Genomic DNA, 18822 nt, shown 5'->3' with positions numbered 1-18822 from the left:
CAACCTCCACCATGGATCACCTTGGAGGCACCGCGGACACGGCACCAGGGATGCGGACACGGCACCAGGGATGGGGACAGGGGAGGATCTTTGCTCAAGGACAGCTCGACGCATAGCCCAGGAGCACTGGTTTGGATGGCATTTAACAGCCAGTTCTGGACGTTGCTCAGAGATGGAAGAAGCCATGCTTGAGACAAAGCGCTGGGTGCAACCAGCCAGCCCCTGCCCCTAGATAGCGAGGCTTACGCAGAGAGAAAACCCACGCTAAGGGGTGCTTTTGTAGCAGCAGGGTTGCTTTTGATCCCCATCCCTCTTTCCACCCCTCAGGCCCCACCTTCACACTCCAGCTTGCTCTGAGGGGAAGCCCAGCCATTCATCCAGCACTAGGAGAGGATGCGGAATTGATTTCACAAGCTGGTGGACACACTGAGGACGTCACAGTTACATGTGGGCACATTTTATTCTCTGGATGCACTTGCGCATTGTTTCTGCTCAACAGCCAAAGCTTTATTGATTCAAAACCATTACCCTTCTCCCCCACCCCCAGCACGCTTTAATTTTTTGCTATGTACCCCCTTTCCCGCCCCTCAACCACTCATCCGCTTCCACTTTGAGTATTATCTCTGCTTGGAGTCTGTTTTCTCAGAAGAAGCCAACTGACAATTCATTCAAAATTTTTTTCTCCCAAGAACCATATAAATTACATGCAAAACATTGTACATAGAGATTAATATCAAAATGCAATACAGATCAGGTGCACTTTAAGCTGGACTCTAGGATATGGCAAACACACCAGGGTACATATTGCTTTGAAACCACCATTTTTTTTTTTTTTAATGTCATGCATACCACATAATATTCAGTCTTTTGTTTTGTATTTTTCTGTTTTTATACAAAAATACCAGTGCTTATTATACTTAGTTACTGGAAAAGAAAAACTCAGATCTGCGTGCCCTCCTCAAAAGAAAGTTTTGTTGTGAGAGCATTGGATAAATATATATACACACACAAATGTTGGTTTAATACTGTATATATATATATTTATTTAAAGGGAGGAAATAAACTAAAGGCAGTTTTAGCCATGGGCTTTGCTGAATGAGAATTGTATTTATTTTTTTTTTGTTGAGCAGGAGGATATCAGAGGCAGAGGACAGCCAGAGATCAGCCCGTCTTGGTGGCAGGGGACAGCCTTGGCAGAGAGATGCTGGAGAGGAACAGCCAGGTGCCAAGAAACACGCCGGCGTTGCCCCCCAGCCTCGCTGGTTGGGGCAGGACCAGGAGAGCGGTACCTCCCTGGCACAGAGAGCGGGGCTCGCAGGAGTTTTATGGGTTGCGTGCTCCACGGGTTGAAGAACTTGTAGGAGATGGACCCAGCGATAAGGAGCAATGGCAGACAGGTACATGCGTCCTCCCCCCGCCCCCCGGAGAGGTACGAAAACCTGCAGGGACTCTCTTTGAGGTGCTTGGTCCCTGCAGTCATGGAGGGCAACAGGAGCTGGCAACGGCATCTTGGAGATGCCCTCGCTGGATCTGGGATGGGGCTTTTCACCCCGAGAAGCATTTCTAAAGGGGCTGAGCACTACAGGACATCTACTCCGAAGGCTGCCCATGCTAAAATTTGGTTTAGTTTTTTTCCTTCTTGAGATTGTTTCAAAATTTTCCTCAAAGCTTATTGCACAAAACCTTTGAAAATTAAGTATAACCCCTGTGCAAATCAAAGGAAACCTTATCACATAATGCAAATGCCTAAAAATGCCTGTTCAGCAATGCACACAGGACATGGTGTAATGTCTTTGGTACGAATCCGCCAATTTATTTAACAGAAAACCACCACCACCACCAGAGACCCTACTGTTATTAAGAACTGGATGCAAAATTATGTTCAGAGTGTTTTAATAACAAAGCATTCCAAGGCAAGTTAACACGTATCACAGGGTATGACTTCGATTCCTGTCTGGCATGGCATTCTCCCCCGTGCACACTCGTGGCAGTTCAAACCAAGCAAAAAAAAAAAAAAAAAAAAAAAAAAAAATCTCCCCCTATTTCAAGGCATGTTGCAGAGAGTCCCCAGAAAAGTTCGTGCCGCCAACCATGCCTTTCAGCGTAGAGCACCAATCTCCCCCAACTCTTTTGTAATGTCCTCAATAACTTAACCCAATAGTCATCTGCCGCCAGTATATCACTGAAACTAAATAGAAAAAAAAAAAAAAAGAAATATTTTACAGAAAAGATGTATGCACAATAAACGTTTACGCTTTAAGCAACCAGCCATACCAACATAATTTATATATATATATAAAAAAAAAAAAACAACAACAAAACACATTTGTGTCATCCAACTAATGTCTAGTATAAAGATGGCTGCTCAGAGAAAAGGAAGCTGACTGGCATCCGATCGCTGATACACGGAATTAATTACCTGTCACTTTGAACTGCTGTCACACAGTCACGCGCCCCTGCAGACGCGGGACTCAAGATTTCTTTATTTATTTTTTTTCTTTAAACAAAATACATATGGCTGACGTAAAAATATCAGTTTCTGATCTAAAGAAAACTATATACTTTTTTTTTTTTGCATAATATTTATATATAATTATTTCTCCCCCTCCTAATATGGAAACTAGAACAACAACAACAAAAAGTATCAACTAAAGAACAACCAGACCCTTGTGGCAACCTGCCAGTCACAGATTTCTGGGAGTGACTTTGAGAGCCTCCAAAGTCGGCTTTTTGTTGGTTTGAGTCTTTTTTTTTTTTTTTTTAAAACAGGTCTGAGGTAATAAAAAAATATCAAAAGAAAAAAACAAAAAACGGTGTGTTCCCCCCCCGAAGTATTTAATAAATATTTATGTAAGTTGTAAGAACACCATATTTTCATCTTTTTTTTTTTTTGCAAGTATTTAAAATAGAAAAAGTGATCTTTTAAGCAATGTCACCTTTAGTACAGAACCAAACCCCTCAGACACCCCCCCTTTTTGTCTTTCCTGTCACCGCTTGTCTATAACCCAAAAAAACACCCCCCGCCCTACCCCCCCCGTCCTGCCCAAGGTATTTTTTCAGCTCGTGGGAAGAAGGAATGGGGAGGGCAGCGATGGGTTTGTCTGGGCGGGCAGGGGGCTCGATATTGAATTTTTAATTGAGATGGGCAGTGGTGGCAATTTCTTCTTGCTGTTGGCAGTGTACGGAGCCCAGCCTTCACCCCAGCACCGAGGCAGGAGAGCCGGGAGAAGGACCTTTCCTCAGCTATTTAGGGCAGGAATGGGGTGACCTCGTCCTTCCCTCCTCCCACCCCAAGGAAGGGACAAGTCGGTGCTGGGCTGGAAACAAAACAAAGACACTTGGTTTGCGTTGTCGTTTAAGGAACACTTATATCTTGGCAAAGTACTGGGCCCTCGCGTGGCAGGCTGTGCTGCAGGCAGTGCTCGGAGAAGGCACGGGAGATTCTGCTGTGCGTTCTTAAAGGAAAGAAAAGAAGAAACGAGCCAGCCCCACCTCTCCTCTCACTAAAACCTCTCTGCTTCCAGGGATGGAGGCTGGGCAAAGACGAGGGTGTTGTACAGCCAGTTACAACCAGGTTCTCTCCGCTTCCAACCACGCCAAAGGGGACAAAGAAGAGAAGGCAGCAGAGCTTCCTCCAGCCCTGCCTGGGGCCAGTAACCAGGGGTGCACCAGCAAGAGTCCACAGGGAAGAAACTAAGCCCAAGCAAAGCAAACTCCTGCCTCCTGCTCTGTCCCATGGCTTCCCAAGAGGGTCAGTTCAGAGTCCTGGGCACGTTGACAACCGGGGCCTCTGCTCCAAAACATGAGGACTCTCACCGAATGGTTACAAGTGACTGAGGTGAGGCAGGATGCAAGGTGAAGGGAGGACCTTCAAAAAAGCAGCAAGTGAGGCAAAGCCTCCACGCAGCACCTTCTTCAGAAGACCTGCGGCCAACCAACCAACCTGCCACCTCTGTGAGGAAATGCCTCCACTGGCAAACTAGCTACAGAATTGCTATGGAAATCAAGGGTCCTTCCATCGGCCCTGGAGCTTCCTCTCCCTTCCACCGGCTAAGAGACAACCCAACTTATCCCTTCCATGATCTAGGAGTCGACCCGCTGCACTGCCAATAACCCGATGCTTGTTCTCCATTCAGCCTGTTAACGCTTTGGCAGCGAAGTGCAGAGCTGGTGGGCACGGCTGGAGCATCCTCTGGGGTTCCTCAGCAGTTAACCAGCGCTCATACTCCAAGGCTGAAAGAATATTTAACCCAACAGTACAGAGAAGCCAGAACAGGCAAAAGTCCCTCTGCAGGAGCCATTAAACCTTTGCAAGGCTCTCACCAAAAATTTCACAAAGCTGTTCAAGAGCAGATGAGGCGCATCTCTTAAGATGCCCCAGGAAGGAGCCCCATTTCTTACAACTGTGGGTTTTTTCTTCACCACCTTTCCACTGACAGTTCACCTCCACCTTGCTTTGGAGAAAAAAAAAAAAAAAAATCAGAATCTTTTACATCCAGCAAGGTTCCAGCCAAGTCACCTTTGTTCCTTGTCTACCAATTACTGCTTTGGAAACAGAGAGAGAAAAGTGTGCGCGCACACGCAGAGGAGGAACTTTAAAGGCTAGGTACCATTTTTCACGGTGGAAGACTGGTGTACATCCCTGTATCTATCAACCTGTGAGTAAACACCTTCCCCCTGGCTGGGTTATGTTTATTTATTTTTAATTTTTCGCACTAGAGTGCTAACTCCCCCACTTCCCACTGTGAAGTCACGGGGGGCAAACCCCACAAGCAAAGAACAAACCCCACCATTAGAAGAAAACCCTAAAAACCACAAGTGGAAAAAAAAAATAAAATAAAGTCACAAGTGCACCCCAGCCCTTGGGCTGAGAGCGTGCATGTAAGACTACAACAATTTGAACTTTCTTTGAACATGCATTTTTCAAAGTGAAAACCCCCTACAGACACATGGAGCCCAACTCTCGGAGAGGAAATAACCTGGCTGCTTCGCTTGGGTGAGTACCACTGAAAATTGGGGATGGAGATGCACAAGTTTGGCTTAGCCTCTCTCCCAACGCCCGGCATTCGTGGTACTCTGGTTCCCACTGCTAAATAATGGTAAAAGAAAAGAAAAACAACTAAAAAAAACCCCAAAAACCCCCAAAAAACAAAACACCAAAATGATATACGTATGAGCAGTTTGACACGAAGTGACCGCAGTGTGTGATCAGTTACTGGTGCCAATATCACACAGGGCGAGGGACGAAGGTGGAGGAGGAGGAGGAGGAGAGGGGGGTTCGAAGTTCTAAGGTCAAACCGATGTCTCCAAGCTGTGTAAGGGGCTTTCGGGCTCCGGGACGGTGACCTCAGCTTGATCGCTGTCCACTGCATTGTTATTTCTGTTGAGGGATGTAGATCCACCCAGGCTACCCCCACCTCGCTTTTTGAGTCCGTCAGTCTCGGGGTCGTCTTCAGCGCCGTCAAGGAATGGTGTTCGAGGCTCGTCTTCCTCCAGGATGAACTCTGGGTGAGTCATGAAGTTATGGATGGAGCTTCTGGATTCGGGTTTCTCGAGGCCTTCGTACAAGGAGCTACGGAACGCATTCACCACTTTGATCTGCCGGGAGGCGAGGAGCGTGGGGGGATAAACAAAAGAGGGGTTAGTAGCAGCTACGAGAGGCCAGAGCTCCCAGGAGAAAGTAAAAATAAATAATAAAGACACAATAAAACAAAAAGCACAACAACAACAACAACAGTCACCACCACTGAACAGACAGCTAAGTCAAAATGAGAGATCTATGGTGAACTAGGAGGGCCAACATGGATCAGACTCAGGCACTAGGTGTGTGATGGGGAATCAACCGACTATGGGGCGACTTCAGAAGCTGCAAGAAAAGACACAAGAAAACCTCAAAAAACCAAGATCACTTTGAATGAATGGAAGCCAAAATGCATTAGTTGTCATTACGTGTGCGCACGCATATCTGTGTTTATAAACAAGGACAAAAAAGTGGAACTACAACTCAAAAAAAGAGGTGGGTTAGACAAACAGTGGGTTCACTTCAAGGCAAAAAAACACTCTACTGTGGGAGCGATGTGCGTGTTTGTTCTATTTCATTTTTAGACCTACAGAAAGGAACGGGCTTGAAAAAGGCGCCACAAACTTTTCAAGCCCATGTGAAGCAGTAGGTCCAAGTGGATGCCATGACCAGTAAAACCAGATCTGGCTAAACATGCAAAAAGGAAGCCAGATCTGTGTGAGTCTCCCTACATGGCTACCACCTGGATCCCGGGATGGAGCTCTGGATCCTTCCCTACATCCCCATGCTGAAGAAGACCCAGTGATTTCCAAAGGCAACTATTCTTTTGGATGCTCTGCATGAAAAACAATCTCAAACTTTGCTAGAAAGCCTGGCCACGCACCGCTCCTGTGAAACCCACAGGCTGCCAGCACAAAAGCCAGGATCAATGTGTTATAAGCAGGAGATCCAGAGCCCGGTTTGGACAACCAGGGCATGGCTCTGTCACCTCCATTGCACTGGAAAGGAGAGGTCTGGAAACAAGCCCGGACGGTGGCTAGCAGTGGATTCACTGCTCCCTCTAGTTCCTCTGGAAATCCAGCCTTGAACTCATCCAGCTCTCACCCTCCCTTGCAATGAAGTCACAGCTGTTCAGTCGGATGGGTGACAAGTGTCAGATCCAGAAAACAAAGGGGCAGGAGGTGGCAGCGCTGCGGGGCTGCAGCAGAACCTCTCCACCCCCCTGCAGACGCTGGCATGCGTGAGACAACCAACATGTGCACCTCGGTCTCCTCCAGCTCTCCTGGATGACTCAGGGCTATAATTGCTCAAAAGATGTCAGAAGGCATAAACTGAAGGAGAGCGATACAATCAATATGTGGGCTTCTGAAGCAAAGCCAACAAACCGAGCAGCTGAAGGTCTCCCAGGCTTTGGAGGACCTGGTGAAATCACACACGTGGCTTTGCCTTTTACTGCAAAGCCAAGAGCAAACCCACCACGCAGTACCCTCCAAAGCATCCCTCAGGTTGCTGTTGGGTCTTACACCGATGTTCTCCCTGCGCTGACTCTTTCAGGCCAGAGCCAGCACGTGGCCTCTCTCCAGAGTCCCCCATCCTGCCACAACAGGTCACACCAGGACCTTCCTGGCTTGTGGCACCTTCCCAATCAGCTGGGAACAGGGCTGTCTCCTCCCTTTATGGAGGAAGCTACTGGCAAAAGTTGTCATCAGGGACCAAGTGTCTTGCACAAGCTCTTGCGTGTTTTATGGAAGCAATAAAAGCCTTTGCTCTGTTAAACAGAGTCCATCTGGGACCAGGAGATCTGTTCAACCCCTGCTCTTGGAAGGAGCTACCCCCAGACCACTGTAAGACTTTGTTCAGCAACGCTGGGCACAGCGGAGAAGTCTGTAACATCTCCTCGTAGCAGTGCCAGCCGTTCTGCTCTGCCTCCCGCCTGTGGAAGCGGCGTGAGCCACCTCAACCTGCTCCCAGCGTCCAAGGAACCCAGTCCCCACCCATGTCCCCTGCCTGCTGTCATGGTGTCACTGCGGACTGAAGCTGGGGCACAAAAGGGAGGAGAGCCACAGATCCCACAAAAGGGGTGCTCCTCCCCAGCACCCCTGTGCTACACCCTGGAGAGCCTCCTCGTCACTCAGCCGGTGGCTGAGGGAGCAGAGCGAGCTGTTGGAGGGAGAACAATTCAGATATCCCCTTGCAGGCTGATGAGGCAGATAAAGCTGTGTATGTTCTGCCACTTCTTTGCGAACGGGCTGCAGATCTGGTGGGTAAACAGAGACGACAGCCCTCTTCCTGGTGAGATGAGCCGGGTGAAACTGTCCACCTTGGTCTGGTACGCAGGCAGGCTAGGAGGGAAGTCACCAACCAGCACACCCAGCGAGAACCTCCCAGGGATCTTTGGTCTCAGCACAAACAGCACTCACAAAACCAGACCAGAGAAGTTACTCAAAGAGGAGTCTTGTGCCTGGAACCCTTGAGATTTTACCTGCAGGATGTCCCAGGGATCCCCTCGCATAAGGGATGCCCTTCTGAGGCCGCTCTCCATCTGGCTCAGAAAGATGGTGCTGCACCACACGGGGCAGCAACGCGGCATCCCCCTGGCACAGGCTCAGCACATCCTGGCTAAAAACAAACAGGGCAGCTCTTGCACGCACACAGGGACCGTCACGCACACGCGGGCAGGATGACAGACACCCATGAGGAGATGAGCATGGGCCAGGCACCCCCCATGATGCTGGAGCACCAGCTGGCCTGTGAAAATGGAAAGTTTGTGTAGCCGGGAACAGAAATTCAGAGCTGTGTTTGCTGAGCTAACGACCACAGTAAGATCCTGGATGAATTCAGCGCTTAGTGTGAACACACAGGACAAGGGAGACCACCAAGCAGGCCACCTTCTACCAAGACTGATCATCTGTCACATCATCAGTGTCTTGAAAACAACAACTCCAAGCACTGACCCCTAAAATGCGGTGTGCAAAACCAATCAAACCAAGTATAACCAACTCGAAGAAGCTAACAAGAGCTTAGGAGCTTAGGTGACTGCCAAAGCAACTAGGTGGTCAATCTAGTACAAGCTCAGAGGAAGGAGTAGCTTCACAGAAGTCCTCCTTGCCCCACCACCTCAAGCAATGGTGAATCCAGACCTTATCTACCACATCACTGCCTTCGGCTCCACCAATAACTTCTGCTCCAGTTTTCCTCACATTTTCTTACTTTGACTTAACCATCTCTGTCAGCAACTGCTGTGAAATGAATCCCTTGTCAAGGAACTTAACAGCAAGGAATGTGTTTTCAACGAGCCAGGCAGTGCAAACAACGACATTCTCCCCAGCCAAGCTGGGATCCCACCTCCCTCCCTGCCTGTGGTCAGGCTCACGTCTCCTCTCCATCCAAACCCTTCACAACCTGCAAGTTTGGAATTTATTCTCATTTCACACTATCACTGCAGCACCGCAGTGTGCCAGGCAAACCCCACTGCTCCCATGGAGGTGGAAATTGCATCTTCTGCACGGAGCCAGCATCAGCTCCACCACTGACCCCTGGTTCGCTTTGCCCAGCTCCCTTAGACCAGGGCAAAACCCCCAGAGGAGGCCAGCTCAGCTCTGCAAACCATCTCCTGCGGGTCCTTCCCGAGACCTCCCTCTCCTCCACGGCCCCGACAGGGACACAGCAGGCAGAGCTGCCGAGGTCCAGCCCTGGAGAACTCATCCCACCAAGTGAAGTGGAAGACAGAGGGACACCACTAATCTTTATGGAGGGAACTGGAGCTTCGAGAGAGAGGGAAGGGAAGCAGCAGAGGGAAACAGAGAAGAGTCTAGGCAGAAAACAGAGGGAAGACTTAGCGACCTGGGTTAGCTTCTGGTAAAGTTGTTTGCTGCCTGGAAGGGCACAAGCTATCCAAGTTATCTATTCCCTTGCCAAATCGGGGAGGACATTAATCCATAGACTGCAAAAAAACCTGCATTTTGGTCTTGCCCACCCAAGCCCCCTACCCTGAGACCCCTCTAAGCAGGTTTTCTTCCGATTAGAAAGTCTTGGTGGTGCACAGATGCAGTCAGGAACAGAAGGCAGCTGCGCTGCTTCAGAAACACTGGGGTTAAACAAAATAAAATTCGAGCATCGGTGTCGGCTAAATAGAGAGAAAACAAAATTATCAGAAATTCTCTCTTCTCTCCCACAGTGCGTAAACAGTGGAAACTGAAAGCTATGCAAAAAGTCACCAAGGATATTTCTTTAATAAGTGGAGAACACTGAAAATGACTGTGCAATAAAAAAAGCCAATTATCCGGGAAAGATACACTGCCTACTCATAGCCTGGCATAGCTCTGCAGAGAGAATTCACGCTCACGTGCTCACAAGCCCGAATATGTAGCTCACAATGAACACAGAGAGGGGCACTGCACCAGAAAGGGCTTTTCTTTGGTCTGGAAGCCCCCAGCTAGATCCAGGATCCAGCTTTGCCACTGATGTTCGGCAGAGCCACGTTTTCCATCTCTGTTCGTGTGCAGCGAGTCGCGTGTCTCCGCATACACTGAGAACCAGCGTGCGCAGAACAAGCCGGGCATCGATGAGCCGCTGCAATGGGGCGGCGATGCTCTGTCAACACCAGGGGACCAGCGGAGCCCCGTGCTGTCCCCGCAGAGATGCGGGGCAGCAAAGGGCACGCTTCCGTGCACGGGGGCTCACTCAGCTCTGCCTCGCACGGCATGCAAGTTCACAGGCGGGACAGAGGAGGCTGCTTGCTTACAAGCCAGCTCCGAACCAGCAGGCTGCGAGCAGCTCCAGTGTGTCACCGCTGGCCAGTTGAGCCACGGTAACCTGCTGCTGTCACGCACCGTCCAGCCTCCCAAGCAAGGCAGGAGCAAAGATCCCTTCTCAGACGCGTGCGGGAGGCAGAGAGCACACAGGCAGCCCCTCACCGCGGCTCAGCCGACCCCCGTAGCACACTACCTGCTGTGGGAAGGTCCATGCGGCCAACTCTGCCTCCAAACAGCTTGGGTAAAGCAACACCTCTGCCCATCCCTGCCCTCCTTGGGGCATCCCGGGGCTGGGCAGAGCCACATTGGAAAGAAACGGCAGCTTTTGGGCGCAGCGTGCCCTTTTCACAGCAATGCTTTTTTAGTTGCTCATGAACACAGGGTTCTTTTAACAAGAACAGCCAATTTTTGCACCCTTCAGGAGGGGGGACTCATACATCAGTCCTGCAAAGGAGGAGAAGAGGTAAAAATGGAGGAAGCAACAAGGAATGGGGTGGGGGGAAAAGGACCAAGAAGTATTGTAAACTTGTCAAAGATGCAACAGCATAAAAACTTTTTTTTTTTTTTATAAAAACACTCTCCCGCCCCATCCTTCACTTTGGAAATCAGTGTGCGAGTCAAGGGTTAGAGGGAGAGAGAACAGGCTGGGTTAGGTTGGTGCAGGTGCTCTCTGTGGTTATTAGAAGTCATGCATTGTAATAGACTATCACTCACTGCCCGCAGGAGGAGATGCAGCAGCAGCAGCAACAGCAGAAGTGGTGGGAGTGGAATTGACGGAGGAAAGAGCTACATGGGTTGGGCTAGAAACATTTTTTACATCGTGGTGCTGGCTCACGATGGAAGGCTGTCTCCTGAGGGCTCCCTGCAAAGAGGAGGCGCCGGTCTGGAATGTGTAAACTACGTCCATCTGCAAAGAACCAGAGAGTGAGATAGCGTCGCCCCGGCCAGAGATAGGGAGAGAGGGGTCAGGGATGGAGGGGAGCAGGGAGGTCGGGCAGACACACACGGACAGGAAGGAAGAAGGAGGACGGAGAGGTGGGGAGGAGGGAGGAGAGAACCCCCCCCACCCCCCTAAACCCGCACCGGGTTCAGCTGGTGTTTCTGGGAGCAGAGGAGAGGTCAGCTTCCAGCCTCTGCCCCGCTCTCGCAGGGGTGAGAGGGGCAGGGTTTATCCCACCACCAAGAAAGAGACCGCGGTGGGAGGGTGCGACAGAGGAAACACCTTGGGTTATCCCGACAATCTGCAGGAGGAGCGGAGAAAGAGAGAGGGTGGGCAGAGATGCGAGCTGGCAGCTGGTGGTCCAGAAAACTGCTCTGGGAAAGGGTTTCTGGTGCCTCAGTCCCCATGGGATGTACGCTTGAGGGGCTGAATCCTGGGACACACCACGGGCCCGCAGCTCCCACGGCAGCCGGCCATGCTGGGAGACATTTCACCCTCTCTCCCAAGCTCACAGCTCCATACAGGGCTCGGAAGCGGAGCTGGGAGCGGCGGGCAGGGATGCAGCAAGGAGCATCCTTGATTGTGGGCCACGGTTGCTCTGTGGATGCACACCGAGGCCAGAGGAACCAAGCAGCAGCTGGGTGCCACCGTGGCTTCCCAGACGTTTCACAGCCAGACTGTCCCCAGCCCTGTGCCGCTGGCAGAGCACACAGCCCTTGCCTGCACAGCTCCTTGGGAAGGGGCACCTCCTCCAGACCCCCGTGCAGCTCTAGTTGTTCTAGGTATTTCACACACTGCTTCGCTCCTTCCCATTTGATCTCCCTCCACAGAGGGACCCTCTTTTCCCCCCAGCACCAGGCTGGCCCACGGGGAAGAGCCCCGTGCTCTCGCTTAAGACACACTGACTTGGGACAGAAGTCCCGAGACGCTGAGGACGGACCTGCCGGCCGCTCTGCTCAAGGCACAGGGCACCACCAACGGGAAAGGAGTTGCTAAAGATGCTCCAGGACGTGCCAGCGTCCAGGAGCATTTTTCATGGTGCAAGAGCTTGTTTCAGCCCAGGTCCACCACGGCTTCATGGAGATACCTCCTGCAAGGAGGCTCCAGGCTCGTCCCTGGCGGCTGGTACTGCAGCCATTCGTACCTACCAGACCTCCAACGCACCTGGACTGTTTCTGAAACGGCCCCAGTGCTCCCAGCACGTCTTTCACATGAATGAACCAGACCGAGCTGGCAGCTCGGCCCTCCGCAGCACCCTGGGCCCTCAGAAGAGCCCAGCCACCCCTCGCAATGGGATGAACCTCACCTTGAAACCATCAAGGCAACACCTCACAGAGGAGAAGCAAAGTTAGCATGGCAAACACAGCTGCTGCGATTCCTCCGGTCCCCGTGTCTGGGCCATTTTGGTTATCTCCATTTGTCAGGGGGCCAGAGGAGGAGGAATAAAAGGTAACACAGCAGCCCTGCATGCCAGGGGCCACTGGGGACCTACAGCTTTCCTCCATAGGGCAGCTCTGCCCAGGCCTAGAGGAAAGATGGGGGCAGCGACCTCGCTGCAGGGAGCTCGCCCTGCCCTGCCCAGCCAGCAGGCTGGGGGAAAACACATCCTTTCAGGAAAAACCGAGTCAGGGAGAAACAGCTGATGTAAAAAACCATATTAACAGACAGATTCTCCTCCCCTTCTGTGCTGTGGGGCCGAGCTCCAGGCGAGGAGCCTGGAGAGCTGGCAGGGAGGGGTGGCAAGAGCCCTTGGCCAAAAGGCCATCAGGAAGGACGGAGAGCAGCAGATGAGCAAGACCAGAGAGGGTCTTGTGCAGGCAGACCACTCCTGGGCACATTCCCCACCGGGAACAGGGTCCCAGCGGTGACCAAGCACAGCTTCAATGTTGACCTGCTCGCTGTGCAGCTCGCTAAGAGCCCGGGTGGCTCCGTGACCCCCCCTACAGCTTCTGAGCCCCCTCCTCTGCCATGCGAGGTGCCCATCAGCAGCACGTCCAGCCCCTGTGGACCAGGCTGCCGGACACCGAGCTCTGCATCAGAACAGACTCAGTGCCTTCCCCCACCCCGAGCTGTCCCCAAAAGCCAGGCTGTCCTGGTTCCCCAACCAGGGCAGACCCAAGAAAGGCACAGGTGGTGGGAGAAGTCTCGCCCAGGAGGCAATGGCATCCTCCGAGCAGCAGCCGGCGCCTCTTTCCAGACAGAGCCCCTGGAGAGAAAGAGAAAGAAAGAGAGAGAGAGAGAGAGAAGGAAGAGCCCCACGGTACCCGCTGCCCCACGGTACCTGCGTCTGTATCCTGTTGAGACCCCTGAACCACAGGATCTGCCCGCGCCGCAGCTCCATCTCAGCGTGGTCGATCTCATCCACATCTTCAGGCAGCTCCTCCTCTGGGATCTCCTCCTTGGTGATGCCGTGCCCAGCTTCCTTCAGGAACTTCAGGTGGCTGGTTGGGACAGTGCAGATCAGCTGGGGAGAGGCAGGGAGAGAGCAGCTCCTTAGCCTGCAGGCTATGGCAGCCCAGAGCCCGCGGGGGAGCCCACGGGGGAGCATTCCTGCAACGAGCTGCCAGGGATTCAGCTGAGAGATGCCGGGATACAGCCGAGATATGCCACCGCTGGATGTGTGCAAGCAGGGTGGGAAGGAGGAGTAGATTAGCAACCTCCTCTCCTCATGTGGTACTGGGATGGGGCATCACCCCCTTCCAAAGCTGCTTTGCGTAAATACTGGGGAGAGCAAGGGCAGTGGGGCAGCGGGCAGGGAGAGGCAGGCTGCGAGCACGCCGTGGCAGGGAGGGATGTTTTTCAGACTGGCCCTTACCTGTCCCCAGAGGAGCTCTCCCACTCCGATAAAAATACACCAGAACCACTGGCTCAGGGTGAGCCCGGAGCAGCTGAACGGCTTCCCACCAAACTCCACAATGATGATCTACAGCACAGGAGAGAACAAGTCACACACCGGGGAGCTCCAAGGGCTGTGTGGCACGGCCATGGGATGAAATGGTCCCCATGGGCCACATCTTTTCTCCCTTCCATGGGATCATGAGGAGCAAGGACCTCACATCTAGGCTAGAAACTTTACAGGACACCAGAGGCACGCTGGCTGGCCGGCCCTGGCATCTCCCAACACACTCTAGACCCCAATATTCAGGGTTTGTGTCACCAAGAAGCTGCTGGAGAAGAATAAGGGGACAGGACAGAGCTGTGGGCAGTGACTGCAGCAGACACAGGTCCTGCCTGCATCACGGTCCTCTCCCAGCCCCACCATCTTATTGCCAGAGCTTCACCTGAGCTGCAAATGTCCCCAGCACCACTGTGCAGAAGATGGGGTTGCGGTAGATGGCTTCAAAGACGTTCCTCTCCCCGTGGATCTTGCGCGCGTTGATCTCGTTGAACAACTGCATCATGACAAAGGTGTTGAAGACGATGGTGTAGTGCTCGGTGGGTGGGGAGTGGAGCGGGGCATTTCGGCCACTGTCGATGTCAAAAAACTTCTCCCCTAAGCAGACAAGGGGTTTTGGGGAGGGGATGGGGAAGGGCAGGGAAGAGAGGAGAAGATGAGAACCTGCTTCTTACTTCTGCTCTGCGCTGGTGGAGGTGGAATTAGGATCCCAGGCTCTTGCTGAAGATCCCTTGATCCATCTCAAGTCCCCCACGTGAGCCCCACTGAACCATTAGTTCCTTAAAAATATTGAAAACAAGCTGCCCTGCCTAAAAATGTGTCTGCACGCAGCAAGGTCTTGAGCAGACCCATGTCCCCAGCGTAAACCCTCTCCTTTAACACCCCTCTGCTTCCCATCCATTATCAAATAAGCTCTGTCCTGGCCAACGTGGGGTCACTGAGTGACAGCTGAGAACAAGGGTCCCCAACACAGGTGAGGAAAGGTGGCTCACGAGGCAGTGCTGGGACTCTGCCCCCTTTTCCTTCCCCCCTGCCATTTCTTGGGGCCTCACAGCTCACCTGCAAAAAGCAGCGTGAAAATGATAGTTAGCTGGTACACCGCGTGGCCCAGGATGTTCTTCATCATGGTGCGGGAGATGAGCGGCTTGTTGCGGCCGTACGGCTTGCGCAGCAGCAGCGACTCGGACGGGGGCTCCGTGGCCAGGGCCAAGGAGGCGAAGGTGTCCATGATGAGGTTCACCCACAGCATCTGCACAGCCTTCAGGGGAGAGTCCTGCAGAGAGAAAGGAGAGAACGTGTCACACCACCACCAAAACCACCCTCTCTTCACTCCCCATTCCGCAGGAGCCCCCGCTCTCCTCCTGCCAAGCCCAGCAGCCCTGTACCTGTGTGATGCAGGCACCCGTGAAGGCCACGATGACGGCCACGACGTTAACGGTCAGCTGGAACTGCAAGAACTTGGAGATGCTGTCGTAGACGTTGCGTCCCCACATCACCGCCTTGACGATGCTGGTGAAATTATCATCCGTTAGGATGATGTCCGAAGCCTCCTTTGCCACATCCGTGCCTGCGATGCCCTTGAGGACCAGGGAGAAAGCGATGGGGTGAGTCACAGAGCAAGCTCACCATCCGCCCGGCTCCGCTGCTTCCCAGAAACAGCCCCGAGAGAAAAATCCGCCAGAGCCAGCGGAGCCAGTGTCAGTCCTGTGTTTGATAGCGAGTCCTGCTGCGGCTGCACCAACGCACCCGAGAGAGTGGAGGCTCTAAAGCAGTGAAGCCTTCAAGGACAGACACTAGCTCGGCTCCGGAGTGGGGCTCTGAGTCAGCGCAGCTTTACAGCCCCCAGACAGGGGCCACAGCGCAGCAAAGCTGGAGAACAGCTTGTAAGGATGGCTTCCTCCTGTGCCAGGGACCACCGGCATCCCTGGCTGGGCATCCCTGCTGCAAGCAAGGGCTGGGACACCCCAACGAGGGAGAGCTTCGGCACCTTCCTGGTGCCTTCTGTCCCATCTGAGGGAGATGGCAGCCCCAGGGCTGCCTGTGGCCTCCTCAAAGTCACCCACAGCAGCTCAGAAGGGCTCAGTTTGCTCTGCAGGAGCTGGGCTCGCTGCGTTTCTCACCGCCGGCACACAGAGGCGCTCGCTTTGCAGTAATTAAATGCACCGAAGCGATGCCCGTAACCAGCCCGTTCCCTGGTGCTTTCCCGGAGAAGCTCTTTTGATTTGCAAGACCCATCTCAGACAGAAACCCCCCGGCTGTTGCAGGGCATGAGCTTTGGAGGAAGCTGGACAAACCAGCTGAAGGTTCCCCACGTGCCATTTGATCCCCACTCTCCAGAGACCCAAGGGCGGCACGGCCCCGGTGCTGAGCCCCTAGCAAAGCCCAGTGCCTGGCCAGGGTCTGAGCCTGCACGTGGGGCAGGGAGTCCCACTGTACGGTCCCCAAGAGAAGACAGAACTATCATAGAATCATAGAATCATGATTCTATCTTCGGCTCTTTATCCTAAAAGGCTGCAGAATTGCACTTGGATATTTAACACCTTCTTAAAAACCTCTACTCCCCCAAAATTTCTCGCTCAAAGCTCCCTACATTCGCTCATATGGCTCCACCCAGCAGCTGGCTCCTGCTCACCTACCTAAACTTCAACAATTCAAAGGATACCCATTAAAACTGACAGGTTTGTTTTCTTGCTTCTTTCAGACAGGGCAAAGAAAAGCAGCAAACCAGGAGATCAGAGTTTTTCCCTGTAAATAAACTCCCCAAGTCCGTGACAGCACCACGCTTAGAGCCTGGGCTGCCCATTACAAGCCTGGGTGAAGAACTGCAGGGATAAACCAAGTCTCGCTGAGTTACTGGTTTCCCACGGCTCTCCCGGACCCCACAGACCCCGGGGCCAGGCAGGTCCCTGCTCTGGGTGCTCCATGTCACCTTCAGCTCAACACAGTCCCTCCGGGTGGGACTTGGGAGCCCTAAGCCAGGCTCTCGGAGGATTGCTTCCCATCAGTCTTTTGCTAACAGTCCTACAAAGTTCATGAGAATTAAATCAAACCTCCAAAGAAGGTTTCTTTTTTTCTTTTTAAGCCATCCTGTAGATTTGGAGAAGAGCTTTACCGGTCCAGAAATAATTTCAGTGTTGAGAATAACCGAACGCGCCATTAGTTTCTCTCCCCAGAGAGCGACGGCTGCCGCCGGGGAAAACCCACCGCCCGTCCGTACCATGGCAAAGCCAACGTCGGCTTTCTTCAAAGCTGGGCCATCATTGGTCCCGTCCCCGGTCACGGCCACCACCTGCCTCTGGTCACCAATGGTGCTGTCGATAATTCCTGAAACGGAGACAAGCAGTTCAGAGAAAAGAAGCCCCAAGGGACGGCTCCCAGCACGGATTGTGCTGCAAAAGCACCCGGGCAGAGCAGGATGAGACACTTTGAGAGGCAGCAGCCGGGGGCCCTGGCAGGCGCTCACCTTTCACGAGTGTGTGCTTATCTGTCGGGGAGGAACGGGCCAGCACACGCAGCTTGGGCCAGATCTTATCCAGCTGCTCCTGCTCTACCTGCAGGACAAGGAACATGTGAGAAAAGTAAGGGACGCCCCAGAAACCTTCTGCCCCACCGGAGAGCAAACCCCAGCTGGGACAGGGCAGCGCCTTCGCCTCCAGACACCCCTGCGGCTGCACTGGCTGAGGATCCCGGCAAGCGGAGGGACCAGCTGCGTTTATCCAAGGAGAGGAGGAACACCCAGTGGGATTCAGCGCCTCACGTTGCCGGGGCTGTCTGAGAGGCCACCCACACCCACTGCAGAGCAGGACCCGGGGGTGCTCTCCCACCTCTCCCTTCTCGTTGCGGATGAGCCGGTTGAACTCCTTCCCCTCCAGGCACAAGAAGTCCTCCCCTGGCAGCAGGATGCCACACTTGGTGGCGATGGCACGGGCGGTGTTGATGTTGTCCCCCGTCACCATGCGGACGGTGATCCCTGCACGCTGGCACTTCAGGATGGCATCTGGCACCTGGGGGACAAGGACAGAGTCAGGGGGGCAGACGCACAGGGCAGCGTGATCAAGGGTTTGGCACTGGGTATCCCGGGAGCCAGGCAGCTCCTCTCCCACCCTCCCCAAGAGTCTGGAAAGCACCCCAGGCTCAGCTCATCGCTCATGGGAATGAGATGTTGAACTGAAAATTTCCCCCTCCAGAACCAGCTCGACCAGTTATCCCCGGGGTACGAGGGATGCCACCAGGGAGCGGAGAGGACGCCTGTCCCTGTTCGCTGCCGGCTGCTCCTGCCCCGCAGCCTCCTGCCCTCGCTGTGGCTCCAGCCAGACTCCTGTGCGTGTCCGGAGCAGCTCCTCTGGCACAGAGAGCGCGAGATCTTCCAGCCCCTGCCCCAAGGGGAAGGCAACCTCACTGCCTCCTCCCCGTCACGCTGCGGTGCCGGGCGCCAAGGCACAGACAGCCCCATGATCCATCACAACGGGGGGCATTTCGTCCGCCCCCCCTGCACCGCTCCGGCAGCACGTTGCTGAGCTAATGGGTTTATCTATTACGGAGCAGTGGGGGAAGAGGATATTAGTGAGAAATTAGCAAATTGAATCAATGGCCTCCAGACCCGGTGCAGACGGGGCATCTGTAATGCAATTCCCAGACCCAGATACGCAAACATCTAATCAGGAAAGATGCAAGCAAGGCAGGAGCACAGGGGCAAGCTCCAAAATGTAAT

General features: G+C 53.3%; 1 protein-coding gene across 6 annotated transcripts in view; it reads right to left on the bottom strand.

Annotated features, from left to right (window-relative positions):
* Positions 1-585: 585 nt before the first annotated feature.
* ATP2B4 (ATPase plasma membrane Ca2+ transporting 4) overlaps positions 586-18822 on the bottom strand; it is a 53275-nt gene continuing 35038 nt past the window's right edge. For 4 of the 6 annotated variants that reach the window (XM_063356844.1, XM_063356842.1, XM_063356846.1 and 1 more), the window contains exons 13-21: positions 17936-18115; positions 17575-17662; positions 17329-17435; positions 15497-15688; positions 15171-15384; positions 14497-14708; positions 14031-14138; positions 13497-13679; positions 586-5598 (exon numbers count right to left, since the gene is read on the bottom strand). In XM_063356844.1, coding sequence (XP_063212914.1) covers positions 5293-5598; positions 13497-13679; positions 14031-14138; positions 14497-14708; positions 15171-15384; positions 15497-15688; positions 17329-17435; positions 17575-17662; positions 17936-18115 — 1590 coding nt within the window. In that variant the 3' untranslated portion in view covers positions 586-5292. Of the gene's footprint in view, positions 5599-10989; positions 11183-13496; positions 13680-14030; positions 14139-14496; positions 14709-15170; positions 15385-15496; positions 15689-17328; positions 17436-17574; positions 17663-17935; positions 18116-18822 lie in introns of all 6 variants that reach the window. The other 2 variants (XM_063356848.1, XM_063356847.1) reach the window with 2 other exon arrangements.

The sequence above is a fragment of the Chroicocephalus ridibundus genome, chromosome 20 (assembly GCF_963924245.1).
Source record: "Chroicocephalus ridibundus chromosome 20, bChrRid1.1, whole genome shotgun sequence".
NCBI classification, from domain to species: Eukaryota; Metazoa; Chordata; class Aves; order Charadriiformes; family Laridae; genus Chroicocephalus; species Chroicocephalus ridibundus.
Note: the sequence above shows the minus strand (reverse complement) of the source record. Positions and strands in the feature narration are given on the sequence as shown.